Raw genomic sequence first — 23,468 nt, 5'->3', positions numbered from 1 at the left:
TGTTTTTGTTGTTTCTATCTATAATTCTTTTTCTTTCTTTCAAACTTTCAGACACATTCAGAATATGGGGGAGATTAAGACTGATGTAGGTCGAGCACGTGCCTGGATCCGTCTGTCTCTGGAGAAAAAACTGCTTTCCCAGCATCTCAAACAGCTGTTGTCTAACCAGACTTTAACCAAGTACGATACTTCACACACACACAGAAGCATTTTCCCTTTACAGAGACTCACACACACATGCAAATATCGAGATCTCAGATAAATGGGGCACAGCTATCCACTTGTGAAAATGCTTGTTTTGCATTTGCATTTTCCCATTCAAAATTAAATTATTAGTATAACAATTTGAGTGAAAAGTTGAATTTGAGTTTCAGTATTTCAGAACCAACACACTGCCCTGTTGTAAGTAGATGCACCTGTTATTATGTATGTGATGTTCCCACAGGAAGCTGTATAAGCGTTACGCTTTCTTGCGTTGTGAAGAGGAAAAAGAGCAGTTTCTCTTTCATCTCCTGAGTCTGAATGCTGTGGACTACTTCTGTTTCACCAGTGTCTTCACCACCATAAGTATGTCCAAGAGAAAAAGGCACACATAGACATTGAGGAGGAAATGTCCCCTTGTTGATCAATATGGGTTTCCAATTATTTGATTAGTTCAACAATCAATTGTTAAAATTCTACATTTGGCCATCTCCAGTCTTGAGTATTTGGTTACAATTTTTAGACAATTTTTAAAAGCAGGAAACCGCATTTCTATCCATCCATCCATCCATCCAAGCTCTGTGTATGACATTTCATGCTACTGATGGCATGAAGAGTTGATTGAGGCGCAAAGAATGAATATTAAAGGGATGGTTCAACCAAAAATGAAAATTCTGTCATCATTTACTCACCCTCATCACATCCCAGATATGTATGACTTTCTTTTTTCTGCAGAACACAAAGATATTTAGAAGAATATTTCAGCTCTGTAGGTCCTCACAGTGCCGACATTTTTAATCTCCAAAATCCACATAAAGGCAGCATAAAAGTAATCCATAGGACTCCAGTGGTTAAATCCATGTGTTCAGACACGGTATGATAGGTGTGGGTGAGAAACAGATCAATATTTAAGTAATTTTTTGTCATAAATTCTCCTCCCTGACCATTAAGGGGTGATATGCTAGAAGGATGTGAATCACCAAAAACAGAAGGAGAATGAGAATGAAAGTAAAGTGTAAATGGACTGAGCAGGGAGGAGAATTTATAGTAAATAAGGACTTATTGATCTTTTTCTCACCCACACCTATCAAATTGTTTTAGAATATATGGACTTAACCACCATAGTCGCCTGGAGTACTTTTATTTTGCCTTTATGTGGATTTTGGTGCTTAAAAATTTTGGCACTCATTCACTTACATTGTATGGACCTAAAGAGCTGAGATATTCTTCTGAAAATCTTCAATTGTGTTCTGCAGATGAAAGAAAGTCATACACATCTGGGACGGCATGAGAGAAAATGAGGAGAGAATTTTCATTTTTGGGTGAACTAACCCTTTACCGTGTTGGCATTTTTTTTTTATCTAGTTCGGGAACAATGCATTACCACTGAGAATATATTATCAATCAGTCATAAAATCAATTTTCATTTTTATTGTCTTCTGTATAATTACCTATTTAATAACTAATGTATTTGAGCATTCTTTCTTCCCCCCTAGTGATTCCATACCGGGCGGTCATCATCCCAATCAAGAAGCTTAGTAACGCCATGACGACATCCAATCCCTGGTTGTGTGTGTCTGGTAATTTGGGTGACTCCGGCATCCTGCAGATCACTAAAAACGTTCTGGAAATGACATTTGATGTGAGTTACGTGACATCACACTAGAGATTCTGCTCTGTGTTCACAGTGGCTGAAACTTAGATGGATATTATTTTGAGTGTGGCACACATTTTGTCTTCCTGTGGGCACAGGAAGAGAGCAGACCTTTCAGACATCTGCTAAATGGCAAGTTACTCATGATAGAGATTTAACAAAACAAAAAATCGAATGAATTATTATTGATTGCAAGGATAATGTAACGAAAACAGTTCCAGGTGACGTTTCACCTCAAAATTGAAAGGAGAAAAATAAGGAATTACATTTGGCGTAAAGAAAAGTAAGACTTATTTTAAGAATATCAAGATTTTTTTTGCATTGTGACTATTTTAATGACAATTAAGCATTTTCCCAACGCATGCACACCATAATAGAAGTTATTTTTTTAATTTCCATTATACTGCTGTAAATGGTGATTAATTTAGTTAAAATTATCATTACATTTATTATAATATTTTACATAACATTAAATAAAATATTTTTATTTAAATCAGCAATTTACAGTAATGAAATTTGGTTGGCAGGACGTGCTTAAATGTCATATAAATAATGTCACAATGCAAAAAAATATGGTCCTAAAAGAGGCTTTATTTTCATTTTTATAAGCATATTATATATACATATATATATATATATATATATATATAAATTTCTTAAACAAAATATAATTTATTTTTTCTATTATGAAAACAAAAAAATCTACACTCTTTAAAAAATCAGTTTGCACTCTAATCTCTGTCTTGGCTTGTCCTTTTCTAATACAATTGAAACTTGGTATTGAAGCACTTGTCATGTTACTGTCTCCTTTAGATCAGCTGCTTCTGTTGTATCCTTCCTCATTTGGATGAAAGCACCTGCTAAATGAATAAATGTAAATCTTTTGGGTGAAACCTGTCAAAAATACGTCAGAGTCATACTTAAACTCTGACATATTTTTGACAGGTTTCACCCAAAAGTGGTTGGGAATTGTTGTTTTGCATTGGCCTTCCGAAAGGTTTTGCAGATTCTTTCAGTTCTGATATGAGTCACTTGATGTCCAGATTATTTCTTTTTTGCCAAACTGAAATGACTCATATGTGTTGATTATCAGAAATCTCTCTCTATCTACTGTATATTAATGCGCTGCCAGTAAGCCATCACTTTAAGGAAGGAAATATTATTGTAAGCCCCAACCCCATAATGGGAGCTGAGCCTTGAGGAGAGCAAATCACTGCCATTTGTCTTTCTGCCAATCACCCATCATGTTCTAACTCATTCTGTGTCCTCTCACAGTCTGCCTTTAGGCCTCACACGCACATCTCCATCGCCTACAAGGTTAGGTGCACATCCATCAATTTTATTCCTCCCTCTCTCTCCATCCATCTCTTCCTCCATATTTCTGATTCTACACTCTGAGATCTCTCATTTTCTCCTTTGGGTTTCTCTCTAGCATGAAATTGTTAATTTTTGAATCTATTACATACAACAGACATTTTTAATGAGACAGACATGTAAATGTGAGTTTACTCTCTCTCTCTATATATGTGTGTAAAAAATTAAAGCTATTGTAATAAGGCAAACAGGTTGTCCCACCCCTAAACTCATGCCATTGACAGAGAGCTGCCTCCAAGATTTTTGAATAGCTAACAGTTTTTTACGAAGTAGGAGTTTACGGAGTAGGGCTGTCACAGGGCACCTATTTAAGTAATATCTGTCAGGGAGTCTACCTTTTTTTATTGCATAAATAAAAATCACAGCAGCTTTAACTTGAAATGAGGTTATTGAGTGTTGAAATATCCAAAATACCTGTATCTTTTTTTTTAATTTTTTTATTGCTCATACACTTGGATCGTTAGGTTACTTCCCTAGATGTATTTTAGATCTCCGGGCTGTACTACAGAAACAACTTAAGGGGCCATTCAATCCAAACGCGTTCTTGCACTAAAGAAATCTTGGTGCAGTGCAACAAATGAAACATAACACAAGTGTCTCGAGATGTGTTTTTAAAATGTTAAGTTCTTTTAAACTTGACACGCTCCTGCGCAAGATGCTCAAAAAGTGGTACATCACAGCCTAACTATCAAAGATGTCCATCTAGCACATGTCTACTTTGAAAAATTATTCAAAATAGCACAGCCACATGCAAAAATGCATTCAGTTTGAACGGCCCCTGTACAATCTTATCTGTTTAGTAACCCTGACAATTTCAGAATCCTAATTTGAATTTGAATCTTTAATTTAAACCTATAGGAAATCAAAGAAACACTTTACAATGTTCCATTTGTTAACATTACTTAACATGAACTAACAATGAACATTACTTATTAAGCATTTATTAATCTTAGATCATATTTATTTCAACATATACTAATACATTTTTTAAATCAAAAGTTGTATTTGTTAACATTAGTTAAAGCACCATGAACTAACAATGAACAATTTAATTTTTATTAACTAATGTTAATTAAGATTAACAAATGCTGTACATTTTTTTTAATTGCTTGTACATGATACCTAATGCATAAACTATTGTTATTGAATCTTATTGGAAAGTGTTACCAAAATCTCTATTGTGCCCCCTGGGTCTTAGTTTGTATTAGGTTGTTGTGTTATACTGTATGTTTACTATGGTCAAAACCAGTGGCGGGCCATGCATTAAAAGTCTAGGCCTTCAGTGCGATTCTCGGGTTTTTAAATCCAAAAGGATCTCTTTCTCAATGGCGTACATCACTTAAAGTGCGATTGCGTCACTCAAGGCCCGTTAGAAGGCCTCGACCGGGACATATCCTAAAGACCAAGAACAAATAAATCACTCTGATTGGCTGAAGAATCAGACAATCTGACATTAGATGGGCATTCTTTTGCACTGTTGAGGGATTCTGTGGAAATTCTGAAGGCCTGATGGGGTGGAGCTCAGACTCACACGCTGCTTCGGGCATGTGATTTGTGAAACAATTGTCTCACCTTGCTTGTAAGCATCAAGTAATAAATTCTGACTATAAAAAACAATTTTATTTGTAGATTAATTAAGAGTGGAAAGCGGTTAAAAATACACATAAGGTGATTGAGAATGAAAGGATGAAAAATATGTATTTATTTGGCATGTTAAGTCAGCAGAGAAGTCTTTGCAGGCCCTGAGAATTCGCCACTGGTCAAAACCAATAACGGTGTACTATACACGTTTTCTGTCTTGGTGTCACTTTCAAAATGCAGCACAGACCAGATATTCAAAGACAACCACTCAATGGCACTCACATTGTTCTCCCGATCTATGTTTGTATGTGTTTTACAGTGTCAGAATCTCGGAAAGCTGACGACAGTGCAGCTGGGTCACGATAATTCTGGCTTCCTTGCAAAGTGGTTGGTGGATTGTGTCATGGTCCGCAATGAGATCAGCGGACACACATATAAGTATGGCCTAGTCTTATCCCCCCCCCCCCACTCGCTCCATTTCTCACTCGCTCCATTATGAAGTTCCTTGTATGGTTTTGAGTTTATTCACTTGTTATCCTTTCCAGGTTTCCATGTGGTAGGTGGCTGGGGAAGGGCGTCGACGATGGCAGTCTTGAGCGAGTTCTGATCGGTGAATTTGTAGTTCCGTGCAATGATGACGAAGGGGGGCGAGGGTCCAAGACTCCACCCCTTCAGAGATCACCCTCACAGATTCGGCGAATCAGCATCACATCACTTACTGGCCGTGGAAATAGTGAGTTCTGATGATTCTTTTTATCTTAGATTTTAGCTGTTTTGAGTTGATAAATCTCTTTTTAGAAATCCAAGAGAGACTTGTTGTATTTAGGGGAACTTTCTGCTCTGTTTTTCTATAATGATCTTTATTTCTATTCTTAATTCCTCCTGTTAAAAGCAATCCTTTTCTCTTTAGAACCAACAACAGTTCAGATACAGGAATCTATCGGCGAAGCAGTGAACAACATTTTAAAGCATTTCCACAAACCAGAGAAAGAGGTGAGTATGACTCTGCCACTTTGCTCTCAATCCACAATGCTGTCTGCCTTTAGCACTTTTTTAAACCTGACATTTTCTCCATCATTCCATCAGAGGGGCAGTCTTACAGTTCTGCTCTGTGGAGAAGGTGGACTGGTGTGGGCCCTGGAGCAGTTCTTTCATCATGGATTTCGCACAGCTCGGCTGTTTCAGAAGAATGTCTTTGTGTGGGACTTCTTTGGTAAGATTTATATTTCTGGGTTCAACTGTGAGATCAAAAGAAAAAATTATTAATTCATTAAGATGTAGTTAATTTATTCTGTTAGTGTTAATGCCTTTGGCCGAATGAACTAAACTTTAAAGGGGACCTATTGTGCAAAATTCACTTTCACATGGTGTTTGTACATAAATGTGAGTCGGCAGTGTGTGTACACAACCACCCTACAATGTTAAAAGTCCACCCACTCCTCTTTCTTATATTTCTTTGACTCAAAAACAGTGTGTCAAAATAAATGGTTTTCGTTTCTGCACCACGACTGGTGATGCCATTTTTTTCCATGCTGGAGCAGATACAGTGAGAAGAATAATGTCTCAGCTTCGTAAGTGTCATAAGTGTTCTGTTGTTGGCTGTAAAAGTGAACATAAGAGTCATCATGTACTCCCGGCATCAGAGCCACTGAAGACGCAGTGGACACCTTTTGTTTTTGAAGGAAATGTTCCCCAAAACATAGAAAAATGTGTGTATGTTAGTGCAAATCATTTTACACTGGACTGCTTTGTGAATGAGTGTCAATATAAAGCAGGATTTTCAAAAAAAAAATTTCTCAAGCATGGATCAGTACCAACTGTTCATGTTCCAGCTTTATATCCTGAAGTTGTAAGTATCGCACTTTATATTTTGTGAATGTTTGCAAATCGCCTTTCCGAATGTGCTTGTTAGCTAAACGGTCTGCACTTATGTAGTGCTTTTTTAACCTTAGCGGTTTTCAAAGCGCTTTACACTGTGACTCATTAACTCACACACCAATGACAGCAGAGCTGCCATGCAAGGCGCTTGCCTGCCATTGGGAGCAACTTGGGGTTCAGTGTCTTGCCCAAGGACACTTCTACATGTGGAGTCATGTGGGCCGGGAATCGAACCGCCAACCCTACGATTAGTGGCTAACGCGCTATACCCAAATAGCTGATTGCACGGTTAATGCAGCTGAAGTTACCATTGTTTCACATTGTATTCACGGAGAGCAGAGCTATGTCGGTGACAGAGAGCAGCAGCTCATTTGCATTTAAAGAGACACACACAAAATCAGTGTTTTTGATTCCACCCAAAAAGAGACATTTACAACATGGTTTAATAAATGATCCGCAGGGTATTTTGAGCTGATACTTCACACACATTCTGGGGACACCTGAGACTTATATTACATCTTGTAAAAATGGGTATAATAGGTCTCCTTTAATTCTGTTATTACTCTCCTTTGGGTCTTTCTAATGGAGATATTGAAGCATGACTTAATTGTGTTTCTGATATGTGATAGCAATTCTCTGTCATTGCAATATTTTGTTTAAAACTTTTAGGGGAAAAAGTCAATTGGATACAGGATAATACAGAGTCTTGGGGCAAAAATAACACTGAAAGTGACAAAAATGCCCCCAAAACTCAAAATATAGGGGCAGAAGTACCCCTGCAGAAGTACCCCTGCTACTTTTGTAACATCTCTAATATTAGTCTTAATATTCTATTATAGTCCTAGTTATACATGTTATCACATAAAAAAAAAGAGTTGATATTGATTTAATTTGAAGAATAAGAGGTAATAATCCTCAATCTTGAGAATTTGTATTAATAAATTGAATACATTGAAGTCTTTGACATAAATGGATGAGACACCATTTGTTTTAAATGGTTAGAAAAAATATTAACTCCTAAAAGAAAAGAATTGCCCATGGAAATCAAATCCAGGGTGCAAATTTTGCCCCTTAAATGTAAAAGTTAATTTCTGAAAGGTGATGCATGTATAAATACACTGAAAAGCCACAGCATTAATACCACCTGCCTAATATTGTGTAGGTTCCCATCGTGTCACCAAAACGGTGCCAACTCGCATCGCAGAATAAAATTCTGAGATGATATTCTTCTCACCACAATTCTAGAGACTGTTGTGTGTGAAAATCCCAAGAGATCAGCAGTTACAGAAATACTCAAACCAGCCCATCTGGCACCAACAATCAGCCATGCGATTATCTAATCAGCCGATCGTGTGGCTGCAGTGCATAAAATCACGCAGAAATGAGTCAGGAGCTTCAGTTAATGTTCACATCAACCATCAGAATGGGGAAATATTTTGATCACATTGATTTAGAATGTGGCATGATTGTTGGTGCCAGATTGGCTGTTTTAGTATTTCTGTAACTGCTGATCTCCCTGGGATTTTCACACACATCAGTCTCTAGAATTTACTCAGAATTGTGCCAAAAACAAAAACATCCAGTGAGCTGCAGTTCTGTGGACAGAAATGCCTTGTTGATAAGAGAGTCAACAGGGAATGGCCAGACTGGTTCGAACTTACAAAGTCTACAGTAACTCAGATAACCACTCTGTACAATTGTGGTGAGAAAAATATAGTCTCAGAATGCTATTCTGTGATCTGGTTGGTACGAGGGGGATCTACACAATATTAGGCAGGTGGTTTTAATGTTGTGGCTGATCGATGTATATATATTAGGTATTAAGCTACAAAACAATAGCTGACTCACTGAAAATGCATATTGAATATATATGTTGCTTCACTTTCCAACATTTTCGAAGGAGTAAATACATCATCAGTGTCAATGCTTGGTTTATGCAGAGGGTTAATGGAATATTTGTTTTGTTAATGTGTGTGTGTGTGTGTGTATTGTACAGAGAGGGCAATAACATGTATGGAGAATGCAGATCAATTCGGAGACCTGCAAGAAACCCCAGAGTCTCTTGGTCTGAATTGTGAATCTCTCTATCGCTACGTCAATGGCATCAACAATACGCCACGCAACATTGGCAAAGACGGCAAGTTCCAGCTGCTAGTTTGCCTTGGGGCGAGGTAAGGTGATGCACCATCCTAGAAACACATTTCTTGGAGTAAATTATTCTTAAGTTTTAAATCAAGAACGTCAGAGCCAGTTGTACTTAAGATTGTCAGTGCATGTTTTCCACCCTGCACAGAGACCGATTTTTGCCACAGTGGCTCCCTCTACTGGCCGAATGCCCTGTCATCACACGGATGTATGAGGAGAATGCATTGCTGCGAGACAAGCTTACAGTCAACTCTCTTGTCGCCGTCCTGCAAACGCTCCATGACTTCCCCATCACACTGGAGACCTCCCTAACAAAGTGCGTTGACCTTTAACTTCTCATACTGAGATTCAATTCAGACTGCTTCCTGTTCTTGCATCTCTGGCCCTCTCTGCTGCAACCCTCAGGGCCAAAGCGGCTCTAAATGTGTCTCTGCCTTGTGCATTCTCTAAAGACTTGTCAAAGCTTCCCCGTAAGACTGTCCTGCACCCCCAAGGAAATGAGTCTCAGAACTTCACAGATGTTTTGTAGCAGTATTCTGAGTTCTTTCTTACTGAAAGCAGTGTTTGGGCATTTTTGAGAAGATTTTCCTAGACTTGTGGATTTTGGTTTAAAATCTGTGGTCATTTCTGCACATATTGGCTGCGAGCGTGTGCGAATATGTAGTTGTATTCTCTAGCGTTTATGCTTTAAATCATGTGCCATCTTTAGAACGCACTGTAGAAAGTGTGTTTTTTGGCAACTTGATTTAGGATGGAGCCTTAGTACTGACAGATTATATATGCCCATTATTAGAAGTTCAACAGGCAACCATATTTGAGAAAGTCTTGATGATATTTATAATGATTTAGTTTATCTGTAAATTTGACGTCTTTTGTTTAAACCAATGCTATCCATGTGCTGATTTTCAGTCAATATCTAAGGAACATTAGTTCAACCAATGGATAGTCCAAACTGTCGTCAATTTGAAACATTCTTTATGAATGGTAAAGCGAAGTCTGTTGAATGAAATTTCAGAGAAAATGGACATTCCAACAAGACGTGAAGAACGGCACTGTATGCGTTACAAGATGTGTTGATGTCTGATAGTGTGTGCGCGTGTGGCTTTCCAAAGTGTTAAAGTTTAACACTTTGGAAATATATTTTTTTATTTCCCCAGTGAGTATTAACTGTCATTCATAGATACTTTTGTGTCATGTTTGATTTTTTTTATTTAGTGAAACACAGAAAATCAACATAGAGCAATAACACACCACTTTTAGAACCAGTGTCCCGCTTATTATTTTTCTCTAATGTACATTTACAAAAAAGTTTAAATCTAAAATGAGTACATTGCCTTTCTCTCTTAAAGATTAAATGTTCGTTCACCCAAAAATGAAAATTCTCACATAATTTACCCTCATGCCATCTCAGATGTGTATGACTCTCTTCTGCAGAACACAAGAATTTTTAGAAGAATATTTCAGCTCCATCCATACAATGCAAGTGAAGAGTGACCAGAAATTTGAAGCTCTAAATGGGACGTAAAGGAAGCATAAAATTAATCAATATGACTCCAGTGGTTTAATCCATGTATTCTGAAGCGATATGATAGGTGTGTGTGAGAATTAGATCAATATTTAAGTCCTTTTTACGATAGATTCTCCTCCCTGCCCAGTAGGGGGCGATATGATAAACTAAAAGAATATTGTGAAGTGAAAGTGGAGATTTATTGAAAAAAAAGGACTGAAATATTGATCTGTTTCTCACCCACACCCATTATATCACTTTAGAAGACATGAATTTAACCACTGGAGTTGTAATTATTGCTTTTATGTGCTTTTTAGAGATTCAAAATTCTTAGGACCTACAGATCTGATATATTCTTCTAAAAATCTTCATCTGTGTTCTGCAGAAGAAAGTCATACACATATGGGAAGGCATGAGGGTGAGTAAAAGAGAGAATTTAAATTTTTTGGGTGAACTATCCCTAAGCAATTATCTGTGGGATGCTTTAAATGAAAAGTGTGAACCCTACTATTTACCACTAATTGAAGGTCTTTGAAGTGCAGCATACTACATTGTAATTCCATGTGTAATTACTGCAGACTTTCACATTTCTTAGAAGTATTGTCCTTAACCCTGTTTGTTATTTTATGCCTCTGTTTTAAAACCTAAAACTATGCTGAGAGAATTTGAGTAGGATTTACAGATTAAGACAACTGTTACAGGTTGTCTGGGGATCACTTTTTTCATTGTTGCATAATATTAAGTTTTGCTTTTTAACATGACTCAGAATTTGATCTTGTTTTGTTCTTGATATTGTAGCACATATTCAACCTGTGTACTTTATTTCTTTCTATTTCTTCAACAATACTTTTGTGACTGGTTGATTTTGGACAATTAACTGAATCTTAGGGTGAATTATGTAGCAATCTGACACTGTATCATTTATTTATTTTAGTAAATGGGTTCAAACTCTTATGTATAGTATGGGATATCCACCTTGTATAAAATGTTTTTTTTTGTTGTTTTGTTCTTTTTGTTCCAAGAGTTGCTGAAATCAATCCTCTCGCTTCTGGAGAGATGAAGTTACAGGAACTGTCACTTTAGTTTTTGACACCGTTGCATGCTACATGTTTTAAATCATGGAAAAGCTGTCACTGTCAATGTATTAGTTCCTCTCCCCGGCTCCTTTCTGTCCAATTCGGGACTCCTTCCATTTTGGTTAATCTGTTTATCTCTGTATAAGAGCAAACAATAACTTTTTTCCTGTGCAATCAATTGTATTGTAAAAAGCTCCCTGTGTAAAACGAGTGTATTCATTCATCAGTTCTGTTGTTTATATCTGTAAAGCAACTCATTAAAATTGCTCAGTATGTCCATACTTGTTTCCCTCTAAATTCTTTTGTCATTTTATGAGCCGTTGTTTGTGCGGACAAGGCACTAACATTAGGGTGAATTTATTAACATTAGGCTTTCTGTTTATTTGCCATTGGCATTGTTTTTAAAATATAATCCAGATGGCAACATCAATGTCATTGCATAGGGTGAACATAATGCTGATTTTAAGTAATGGAAGAATATACACATTATGATGGACAATTAAAGGAATCGTTCACTCAATAATGAAAATTCTCCACTGTCAATTTTTTTTTGGCAATCCAAATTTTCCATGCATATCACATCTACTGGGCAGGGAGAATGTATAGTAAAAAAGCACTTAAAGGTGCACTTGGTAAATTTTTGCTCTTGTCATCTTGAAGTTAGTGAAACCTAGTGGTGTGGATGCAGCATCATTCAAATTCAATAGTTTTCAGTTACAGATGCCATTGTAGAAATGAACAATTAACCATTATTTAATCCATGAGTGAATGAGTCCAATAACTAGATGGTTACTGAGATAAGCGAGTAGTATTCAGCTGGTCATGTGATTCTATTTTTTTTTTCTCCCCAATTTGGAATACCCAATTCCCAATGTGCTCTAGGTCCTCATGGTGGTGGAGGACGAATCTCAGTTGCCTCTGAGACTGTCAATCCACGCACCCTAGCAACTGGGCCAATTGCTTGCTTAGGAAGCCTGACTGGAGGTCATGCGATTCTAAAATGGCAGCGTCCCTGCCCCATGTAGAATAAAACAGCTTTTAAAAGGTCACTGATTTGACTAGTGTCCTCATCTCATGTGAGTGGTCATGATTTTATACATTTGTTTCAAAATTACATTTTATATATTTATGAGTAAAACTTTTAAATGGGGAAAAAGATCACTGAGTGCACCTTTAAATATTGAACTGTTTCTCACACACACCTATCATATCGCTACAGAAGCCATGGATTTAACCACTGGAGTATTACGGATTAATTTTGTGGCTTTTATGTGCTTTTTGGAGCTTCAAAGTTCTGGCCACCATTAACTTGCATTGTATGGACCTACAGAGCTGAGATGTTCTTCTAAAAATCTTCATGTTCAGCAGAAAAAAAGTCATAAATATCTGGGTTGTCATAAGAGTGAGTAAAACTGAATTTTCATTTTCAAAAAGAGTCCCAACTTTTTAGGCATGCAGCAAGCATGAGTGGTATTCCAGAACAGAATGCAAAACACTGAAGTATAATTCTTAAATGGAAAATAATTTTTAGTTTAGGGCCAATTTTCTACTTAGTTTAGGGCAAATTATATTTTCGCTTGGGGCTAATGGCATCTGTGAAACAAATGTCCTGTACTTCCGTTATTGGAGTGAAATAAGTATATCATGTGTGTGTGTGTGTGTGTGCATGTGTGAGAATATAAATCTTTTGAATGAGATCAACGCTTGAGGGAAATCTCCAAATAAATTGATCTAAATTTGGGTGAGAATATGGTCTAATATCGGTCGAGTCAAGACAATTTCAGGTCCTTCAAACTTTATTCAATTGCAAAAATATCTGGAACTATTTTCATGGTGAAATGTCGAGGACGAAGCTGTCTACATGTGCTCATGGCTGACGACGCACACGGACCAAGGATGGGACGTTCGCTCCGACATCTGCTCTCCTCCTGCTGTGGTAGTAGCTCGTAACTCCGCCCACTGTGATCGCAGCGCAAGTATTTTAAATGCCTGCTGTCCTAGCAACCGGACCCGCCCACGTTTCCCGCGTAATTTCTCTTCCATATATGGGCAATAGAATGCAGACGCAGACGAACGTCAGCCGCGTATGCAAATAAGGTTGATTGAAGAAATTCAGAAAATGGTGGCTGGATGTCGGCGCATGCGTAAACATTTTACTATTCTCAGAAAGTGAGACGTGCCTGGTAGTGGCGCATTGTTAAATGAGTAACATTTGTAACGCTGTGACTCTTGGATTTCGCTGTGTGATTTGACTATAACTACTGCATTTAAAGGTAAGACAAAATCTTTTCTTAAAAGTAACATCTGTCTCCCACGTCTGTAAAATGTCATATTCTCCGTACGAAAGGCCCCCTTAAGAAGTTATGTGACAGTGTGATGCTCTGGTGAAAGCTATCGCATTCATCACAAGTGCACCATAAAGATCATTTTAAGGCTTGCCGAAATTGTTTGCAAATATTGCTGCAGTGTAAAAACGCGCGACAACTTCAATTTACACTCGAGGAAGCTGCTCGTACATTTCATCACATCTAAGTGCGCTCATATCTTTTGCTGATGATTGCTAATAGGTGTTGGATAACATAAACGATTAAACTGAAGCAGAACTAATTACATTTATGTTTGTTCTACTTCTCTCCATGCGTTACAGATGAGGGTTTGTAAAAAATCGGCCAACCTTGCATTTTAAAACGAACCCTCGGCATTTATTATATACAACGATACGTAGATTGGCTCAAAACCAGGTCCATAAACTATGATACAGAACAAACAAACATTAGCAATATGTATGCATGACTGGCTTAATGTCATTCATTCAAAGCCAGTTCTGCCGATTCTACTTTTTTTAACTTGCGTTGCCCAACTCTCCGTCTGACTGCGTGTGGTCTCACGCTCCTGTGTTGGTGGGTGTGCTTCAAAACAAACCCGCATTTTCACAAGCTCCTCAACATCGCTTCTAAACTCCACATTCACTAACTCAAGCAACTGCGCATGGAGTTAAACGTTGCTACAACGATTAACGCGCCCGTTAAAGATACATTTGATGTGAGACGGAGGCGGTGTCTCTTTGACGCATTTCAACGCAGAGCTAATGAAATCGATAATTTACTGTAGTATTTATTCCCTTGGCCTGTTTTAAACTATCTTAAAGTGTCATGTGAACAGAAAAGGGACAAATGTGTGTTTTGTTGCGCCCAAACCTGCTGAGTGAAGCTGTTGCATAGACTGCATGTGTTTACAGTCTCGAGCGCATGGAGTCGCACGAGCCACTGACGCAGAGTCGCGCGGAAAACAAAGAGCAACGGCCAAGCAGTTCGACTACATTTAACCGTCTTTTTTCAGCCTTTCTTCTTTAAGCGTCACTTGTATCATATGAAACACGTGAATTCATTGCTCTTTGAGAACAAGTCTATTAGTCAAACTGCGGTCAGAATGTGTCAGTTTAAAGATGCCGTGTGGCGTACCATGCTTCCGCGCGACCTGGTGGGCGGTGAAAATATACTGAGACACGCGCAGCAGCGTATTTCACTGCAGCGTGTGAACGGCCGCACATTTTAACATCGATAATGTCCAGTTCATGCAATAGGGATAACTTTTGCGGACAAATTTAGCCGTACTATTGGTACTTTAGGTATATATTTCCGCAATGGCATCGCATTACTTTCTTGCCCCATTTTCTTCCCCTCCTCTTCGCTGAAACGCGTAGCCATGTTTGAATTGCGTCAGAGGCAGAATTATACAAGCGCCTGTTCAACTCTCTCGCTGCCATCGTACATTTGGCTAAAAGTGGCGTCCACTGTTCTTTTTGCGAAAACACTTATATTTAATTAAAAGAAAAAGATAGAAAATCAATTTCTAAAGATTTCAGAAAGGCATGGATAAAACGGAAGCATCCTTTGTAATGACGCCGTTATAACGTATGAATTTGATGGCTCGCGAGGACATCGCATCTGTCACCGATCTGTGTCGATGCGCGAGGCCACTTAAAGCGTCCTGCTTCCGGATCCATCAGCAGCACCGAGGTTATATAAGACAGAACACTCAGTCCATTCAGCTTTTATCCCTCTGACGTGAATGCATGATAGCCCATATTTAATACTCCTCTTACTTTCTCTGACGAATGAGCAGGAATTATGAAAGTAAAAGAGATACAATAAGACTTGATAGATAGACCTAACCTGTGTTCAAATTTATTTGTATAATTTATTTTTGCCTTCCATGTACTCTTCCAGTCTTGTTACATAAATGTACTAAAATTATAACCATAGTTTCAGCCAAAATAAAACTGTGGTAACATTAGGCCCCACCGCTGTTATAAATGGAGAATTAACGACATGACAGATTTTTGTTTTGTTTAAAAGCTTCTTAAACTGTTTCCAGTAATATTGATGTTAGGGGAACCTTATACAGACAGGGGGCCCAGAATGCCAGACCTGGATGTATGTAACTATGGTATGTTATCTGCTTATAAAATGTTAAATCAGTGTGGTCCTGTTATTCCTAACCATGTCCATGTGGTTACAGATGTTTGGCTTTCATAAGCCGAAGATGTACCGTAGCCTCGATGGATGTTGCATCTGCAGGGCAAAATCCTCCAGCTCTCGGTTCACTGACAGCAAACGCTACGAGAGAGAGTTCCAGAGCTGTTTTGGGTGAGTTGAGTATTAATTATTGTTTTGTTTTATTTTTTTCACTTAAAGGGATTGTTCAACCAAAAATGAAAATTCTCTCATCATTTACTCACCCTCATGCCATCCCAGATGTGTATGACTTACTTTCTTCTGCACAACACAAGCAAAGATTTGTAGAAGAATATTTCACAATGCAAGTGAATGGTGACCAAAACTTTGATGCTCTAAAAAGCACAAAGTCAGCATAAAAATAATTTACGATAACACTTTACAATTGCAATTAAGAATTTTTTTGTTTTATTTGAACAATGTATTAGTATATGTTGAAAAGATTAATAAATGCTGTAAAGGTATTGCTCATTGTTAGTTCATATTAACTACTGTTAACAAATAGAACCTTGAAGGTGCTATTTTTGTAATATATTTACTGTGCTAAATCATAAAATGACCGTAATATGTCATTAGAAAATTAGGAAACATGCTAAGTTGAAATACTGGCTTCTCCGATAACAATGCTACAGCCAGTATATTCTTCATAGAAGTTTCCATTCCGGCAGGAATTTCTGTTTATGTTTTGGCCTGTGTGATCCCGTCCACTGCCCATTCACCAATAGTATTTCTACACCACCGGGTTGCCAGATTTGAGTAAGTTTTTAGGCAAATAGTAATCCATATGACTCCAGTGGTTTAATGGCTTTTAAAGTGATTAACGGTTAGAGATTACGGAAACGGTTTTAGGTGAGAACAGACCAAAATATAACTGCTTTTTCACTGTACATCTTGGCATTGCAATCTCTTGGCATGATCAGGAGTTCCAGCACAATTACATTTCCTAGTGCTTGATGCATGTGCAGAGCGCTTGGTCTGTTCTCACCCAAAACCGATTAGATTACATGGATTTAACCACTGGAGTCTTATCGAATACTTTATACTGTCTTTATGTGCTTTTTGGAACTTTATAGTTGTGGTTTCCAATTACTTGCATTGCATGGACCCACAGAGCAGAAATATTCTTCTAAAAATCATGTGTTCTGCAGAGTAAAGTAAGTCAAACACATCTGGGAAGGTAAGAGGGTGAGTAAATTATGAGAGAATTTTAATTTCAACTGTCTGTCTCTTTCATTTGCACTAGTGTGGTACAGCAGATATTGTTGACTTTTGTATGACAAATATTTTATGTTCTACGTTTGTAAATCGTTTTAGATTAAAGCTTTATATTTAAATTGTGTGTAGTTAATTTGCACTAACACAGTAATAACATCTGTCTGGTTTCATTAATGTGGTTACAGAATGTGTAGATCTGTAGTGGAGCATTTCGACTTCTGAAAATTTTTTATTTCTTCATACAAGAAGACAGTTATTGTCATTTACATGCATGCTGCAAGTGTAAAAACTAAAACATGAAATGGTGTACTTTTACAGTTTGGGCGAGACTCGCTCAGGTGAAATCTGCAATGCTTGTGTCCTGCTGGTAAAACGCTGGAAGAAGCTTCCTGTCGGTTCCAAAAAGAACTGGAATCATGTAAGCTCCATCTGATGTCCCACATTCTATGGTCGCATTAGGCTGTGCACATATATAAACATATTATAAAATGTTATCAAAAATATATAGTCAAAGATATATTTGGCCATTGATTTAACTAAACCTTATATAGAAATTTAGCTGTTTGTATTTCCCAGTAGAGTCTATAGATTGTTATCATCCCAAACAGGTGGTTGATGCACGAGGGGGACCCAGCTTGAAAACTACAGTGAAATCAAAGAAAATCAAATCTCTGTCCAGACGGATCAGGCCAAACCAGATCAGCCGGCTTCAGAAAGATCTAAAAAGACACAGTAATTTAAAAATAATTTGAATTAAACAGGAAAATTAACATACTTAAATTAAAAACAACATGAAAGGGTTCTTTAGATGTGCTTAATTAAATAATCTCATTGTGTTCTTCATTAACAGATTCTGACGCTCACAGCACCACCTCCAGTGCCAGCCCAGCCCAGTCGCCAAGCTACAGTAACCAATCAGATGAAGGCTCTGACTCGGAGTTGGCTCCTGGTTCCACCCGCTCACCAGTTTTTTCCTTCTTGGACCTGACATACTGGAAAAGGTATTTTACGGAGTAACATATATGTTCGAATCAGTCCGATTTTAAAGAAGTCCACCCAAAAATGTTGTCAACATTTACTCACCCTCATGCCATACCAGATGTGCATAACTTTCTTCCTTCTGCAGACCTCAAATGAAGATTTTTAGAAGAATATCTCAGCCCTTTAGGTCCTTACAATGGAAGTGAATGGTGGCCAAAATTTTGAAGCTCCAAAAAAAGCATAAAGGTAGCATAAAAGTAATCCATACGACTACAGTGGATTAATCACTGTCTTTAGAAACAATCTAATTGGTTTTGGGTGAGAACAGACCAAAATATAACTCCTTTTTCACAAAAAATCTCCTTGGTGATCTTGATTTCAAGCTCGATTACACTTCCTAGTTCCATCTAGCACTCTGTGCATGTGTCAAGCACTAGGAAGTGTAATCAAGCTTGAAATAATGATTGTGCCAAGAGACTGCAAGAGTTATATTTTGGTCGGTTCTCATCCAAAACGGATTGGATTGCTTCAGAAGACATAGATTAAACCACCGGATTAATATGAATTACTTTTATGCTGCCTTTATGTGCTTTTTGGGGCTTCAAAGTTTTGTACCCTGTTGGCTTGTATGGACCTACAGAGCTGAGATATCCTTCAAAAAATATTACAATATGAGTACAATATTTAAAAAGCCACACATCTGGATGGCATAAAGTGTGAGTACATGAATTTTCATTTTGGGGTGAACTATAATTTTTAGAGTATGACCTTCATAGTTCATCTCAAATACTTTTACATAAAAGAGGATTTAATTTAATCAAACCCAATCTCTATAGGCAGCGGGTATGCTGTGGCATCATCTACAAAGGTCGCTTTGGGGAGGTGCTCATTGACCCTCATCTCTACAAGCCCTGCTGTCAAAAGAAACAGGAGCAAGAGCAGGAGGAAGAGGAAGAGGAGGAGGAGGAGGAGGAAGACGACAAGGGCGACATTGAAGTGGTGGAAGTGCAGAGCAGTCAAGAAATTATTTCTTCCACTCAACCACAGTCACATTTGTCTTCCCATATCAAAATGGAGCAAGAAGTGGATAAGGAGTGGTGATGATGATGATGTCACATTCCTAGGGTACTCACTTGGCATTCTTTGGAAGCCTAGAGAGTCAGAGGCATAATTTTGCCCTCAGACGCTCTCAAAGACATTCTCTCAGATTGCCTTCAATTCAAGAGCAGCTGGATCCTTGTTTGTCTTTTCTTTCTTTTATGTTAAGAATGTGTCTTTCTTTCAGTTCCTTTGCTGTTGAATCAGCTTACTGTTGTTTTATTTATCAAACTGAACTGGTGTCCCTATTTTTCAGAGCCTGGTGCCACGCAATTCCAAGTCTCCAGTTCAATAAGGATTGTGTCTGCACATTTTTCATAGATCAGGGAAAACGGGTTTCCTTTTGTCCTTTTTGCAACTGAAACAGAATGCTGGATCTACACGGGCGACTCTCTGCAGTTAGTGTACATTATTTAGTGTACTGCTAATTTCTAGAAAAATTTAAATAGTAATATGTTTTACCGTTTTGCTGGGACAGAGCCATACTATTATAGGGAAGTATTTGATCCTTGCTTTGCCTTTTATATATGGATATTTATTTAAAATATCTATAAATTGCAATGGCCTCCCCTTTTAAATTTTTCTATTGGTTTTGACCATTCAAAGCTTTAAGCTAAACGCAGGTTGTCTGTATTCAGCCAGCTAGTTAAAGGAATAGTTCACCCAAAAATTTTATTTCTCTCATCATTCGCTCTCCCTCTTGCCATCCCAGATGTGTATGACTTTCTTTCTTCTGCAGAACACAAATTAAGATTTTTAGAAGAAAATTCCTGCTCTGTAGGTCCACACATTGTGAATGGTGAGAAACACTGGTGTGAAACATTGTGAAAGTGAATGGCGGCCAAAACTTTGAAGCTCCAAAAAGCACATAAAGGCAGCTGTGATATTTTATGTTCGTGGGAAATAAAGGAGTCAGGAGTGGACGAAACAGGTTCAAGGTCAGTCTCTTTACTTGTTTGTTCAGGCACACAATTGACAGTAACCATCGATAACATAAAACACTTGCAGGCAAATTAAGCACTCTTAAATATTAAACACTCTCGGTTCGGCTGTCGTGCTTTCTGATCACACTCTCTCACTCTGATGCTCTGGCATCAGGCCTTATCAGGTCTCCCTCTACCATCACTATAATGAGAGACAGGTGTTAGAGTAATTACAACCCATGTGACAAGCCTTACCACTTTCCCTCTTCCACAGACACATGACCAAGCCCCCATGCCACAGCAGCATAACAGTGACTCCAGTGGTTAAAATTCATAGCTTTAGAAGGGATATGGTATGTGTGGGAGAAAAACATGTCAATATTTATGTTTTTTTTTTTTTTAACCATAAATCTCCACCTTTGACCAGCCCTGACCAGTACGTGACGAAATGTACTAAGAATGTGAATCAGCAAAAGAACAATGTGGAGGTGAAAGTGGAGATTTATAGTAAAAAAGGACTTAAATATTGATCTGTTTCTCACGCACACCTATTATAATACTTCTGAAGACATGCATTTAACCACTGGAGTCACTGGATTAATTTTGTGCTGCTTTTATATGCTTTTTGGACCTTCAAAGTTCAGTTCAATTCAGTTCCTACAGAGCTGAGCTATTCTTCTAAAAATCTTTGTTTGTGTTCAACAGATGATAGAAAGTCATAGGATGGCATGAGGGTGATTGAATGATGTTAGAATTTTCCTTTATGGGTGAACTATCCCTTTAAACTCAACTCGTTTATTGTTTTACTACTTTTTCCATACAGCATTTCTGAGGTGCTGAGGAGGACTGGGCATGGCCAACCAAAAATTATACCTGGCTATCAACACTCTTGTATTCAATGTACTAATCTAAATATTCAGAACTGTAGATTTGACTAAAGGTCTTTAGACAAGATCAGTGTCAAGCATGAACGCTAAGGAAACTATTGTCTTCTGCATGAAGACATGCAGAAAAATCTGCATGAATTTTGCATGGCCTTTTAAGAAATTCAAGATTATTATTAAAAACTATTTCTTTAACATTTTTCTTTGCAACCATTTTGCAACATTAATACTTTGGGCAAATTTTGACAGTCCCAATATATATTTTTGTAGATTAATAAAATAAAATAAAAAATATAAAAATCAAGAGTTTGATTGCAATGTGACATTTTTAGATGTCAGTGTTGTTAAAATAATTACAGGGAGTCTTCAGGTTTTTTAGAATTGGATATTTTCAATATTGTCTCATTCAAAGCCAAAAAGCCCTTTTGTGCTATATATTTATTGTCAACTTGTAAACGTGTTCATATACCTCCTCTATCTCTCTGCCTTTGTAAATACAGTGCATTCTCATTTACAGATACTACTTCACATTTTTGTGTCATACAATTTTTGAACACATTGTCTGATCATTTTGGTCATTGTTGTTCTTTTTCTTTGTTTGATTTGATGTGTATGTTATTTGTTTATGCTTTACTTTTTTCTTCAGGGAAAACATACGATAGTATAATTTTTTATGCTATTTTTATTGGAATACTGAAAGACAAAACCAATGTTACTAATGCAACCAATGTAGGGTTATACATTTTTTTTTATCAATTACCTGTCTGTAATAAGCTGTTATATACACGCAAGTAGTATTCATACTATATATCCAGGGTTTCCCCCTTTGGTCCAATAGATCTGTCCTGATTTCTTTTTTTAGTGGATTATTTGTTTTATTTTTCTATAATGGCCTTGGCTGTCTTAGATTTATAAATTCTGCTGACTTACACATATTTCTGTTTAATTTCAGGGGATGGCACTATTGAGCTCACACAGAAACACTCAATTGCACAATCATTTTTTAATTCTGCTCCGTTTTTAAAATGGTATTTGATGGTGGCAGCTTGTGGCATCAGCGTGAATATGCCATGTCACTAAATGACATGAACAGTGTCTTTTGGTAACATCTGTTTAAGTGAAGCTTGTACTCTTAGGCACTTAAATGGGGATTCATATCATGTAATCTATATGATTGCATGTAACGGCATTAAATGTAAATAGTCTAAGATGTGCAAGACTGAACGGTTATAAGTACTCTTTTGTCTTATTTATTTCATATTTATTTGCAATACTTGACTTGTGGTCTTTTCTTTTTAAGTCTCATCAGTTTTTGTCAGAAGACTGACCTGTCCTAACACACTGCAATATGGACTGAAAATGCTTTTACACAAATGTCACAGATGGTAGGCCAGGACTCACTAAATGTTGTGGAGAACTTCAGGACTATATTTTTGTTGGAGTTTTTTTAATGCCCAGATGCTCATATGATATCCTTTTAGACTAGGCATTTAGTTTTAGTGCTACAGGCATGTTTGGTAGCTATGCACTTTGTATTTACATTACTAGAAATATATGAAGCAAGTTTTGTATTTTTTTTTTTTTTTACATATTGTACTTTTTACTTGTTCCTCAATAAATGTAGCATGTTATGGTTACACTTGTTAATTGCAGTGGTGTACTAGATAGTAAGATCATGACAATAAATTATATAAAATGGATGCTTCGAAAATACAAATGTGCATGTTATGTGTCAGATATACAGACAGATAGAGAAACAGACAGTAGATAGACAAATAGATAGGCAGACAGATAGACAGTGACAGACAAATACAGATAGGTAGAAAGATAGATAGAGACAGAGTGCATCTGGAAAGTATTCACAGCGCTTCACTTTTTCCATATTTTGTTATGTTACAGCTTTATTCCAAAATGGATTAAATTCATTATTTTCCTCAATTCTACAAACAATACCCCATAATGACAACATGAATGTAGTTTGTTTGAAATCATTGCAAATTTATATATATAAAGTATTCACAGCCTTTGCTCAATACTTTGTTGAAGCACCTTTGGCACCAATTACAGCCTTGAGTCTTATTGAGTATGATGCTAAAAGCTTGGCACACCTATTTTTGGGCAGTTTCTCCCATTCTTCTTTGCAGGACCTCTCAAGCTCCATCAGGTTGGATGGGGAGCGTCGGTGCACAGCCATTTTCAGATCTCTCCAGAGATATTCAATCGGGTTCAAGTCTGGGCTCTGGCTGGTCCACTCAAGAACATTCACAGAGTTGTCCCGTAGCCACTCCTTTGTTATCTTGACTGTGTGCTTAGATTCATCTTCCAAAAAGATTAACAACCCTTCACCCCAGTCTAATGTCCAGAGCAGGTTTACATCAAGAATGTCTCTGTACATTGCTGCAATTGAGTCATTTTTCCCTCGATCCTGACTAGT

The 23,468-nt window shown here is 37.4% G+C and overlaps 2 protein-coding genes across 9 annotated transcripts in view; both read left to right on the top strand.

Moving 5' to 3' along the window:
• LOC127639142 (DENN domain-containing protein 5B) overlaps positions 1-11,689 on the top strand; it is a 56,956-nt gene extending 45,267 nt beyond the window's left edge. For 4 of the 7 annotated variants that reach the window (XM_052121013.1, XM_052121010.1, XM_052121011.1 and 1 more), the window contains 10 exons: positions 52-180; positions 446-567; positions 1,698-1,843; positions 3,131-3,172; positions 5,130-5,248; positions 5,356-5,543; positions 5,721-5,803; positions 5,897-6,023; positions 8,685-8,859; positions 8,982-11,689. In XM_052121013.1, coding sequence (XP_051976973.1) covers positions 52-180; positions 446-567; positions 1,698-1,843; positions 3,131-3,172; positions 5,130-5,248; positions 5,356-5,543; positions 5,721-5,803; positions 5,897-6,023; positions 8,685-8,859; positions 8,982-9,165 — 1,315 coding nt within the window. In that variant the 3' untranslated portion in view covers positions 9,166-11,689. The remainder of the gene's footprint in view (positions 1-51; positions 181-445; positions 568-1,697; positions 1,844-3,130; positions 3,173-5,129; positions 5,249-5,355; positions 5,544-5,720; positions 5,804-5,896; positions 6,024-8,684; positions 8,860-8,981) is intronic. The other 3 variants (XM_052121014.1, XM_052121012.1, XM_052121009.1) reach the window with 1 other exon arrangement.
• Positions 11,690-13,516: 1,827 nt separating this feature from the next.
• LOC127638996 (SIN3-HDAC complex-associated factor-like) lies at positions 13,517-22,703 on the top strand. Of its 2 annotated transcripts, none has more exons than XM_052120792.1 (6): positions 13,517-13,689; positions 15,938-16,065; positions 17,467-17,566; positions 17,757-17,880; positions 17,999-18,149; positions 18,966-22,703. In XM_052120792.1, exons 2-6 carry the CDS (start codon positions 15,938-15,940, stop codon positions 19,228-19,230), a joined length of 768 nt encoding a protein of 255 aa, XP_051976752.1. In that variant the 5' UTR covers positions 13,517-13,689; the 3' UTR covers positions 19,231-22,703. The 2 variants fall into 2 exon arrangements, with proteins under 2 accessions (XP_051976752.1, XP_051976753.1); XM_052120793.1 differs by lacking the exon at positions 13,517-13,689 and adding an exon at positions 15,221-15,435.
• The last annotated feature ends 765 nt before the right edge of the window (positions 22,704-23,468 follow it).

Source organism: Xyrauchen texanus, chromosome 47 (genome assembly GCF_025860055.1).
Source record: "Xyrauchen texanus isolate HMW12.3.18 chromosome 47, RBS_HiC_50CHRs, whole genome shotgun sequence".
NCBI classification, from domain to species: Eukaryota; Metazoa; Chordata; class Actinopteri; order Cypriniformes; family Catostomidae; genus Xyrauchen; species Xyrauchen texanus.
This window is presented reverse-complemented; position numbering and strand designations above follow the sequence as displayed.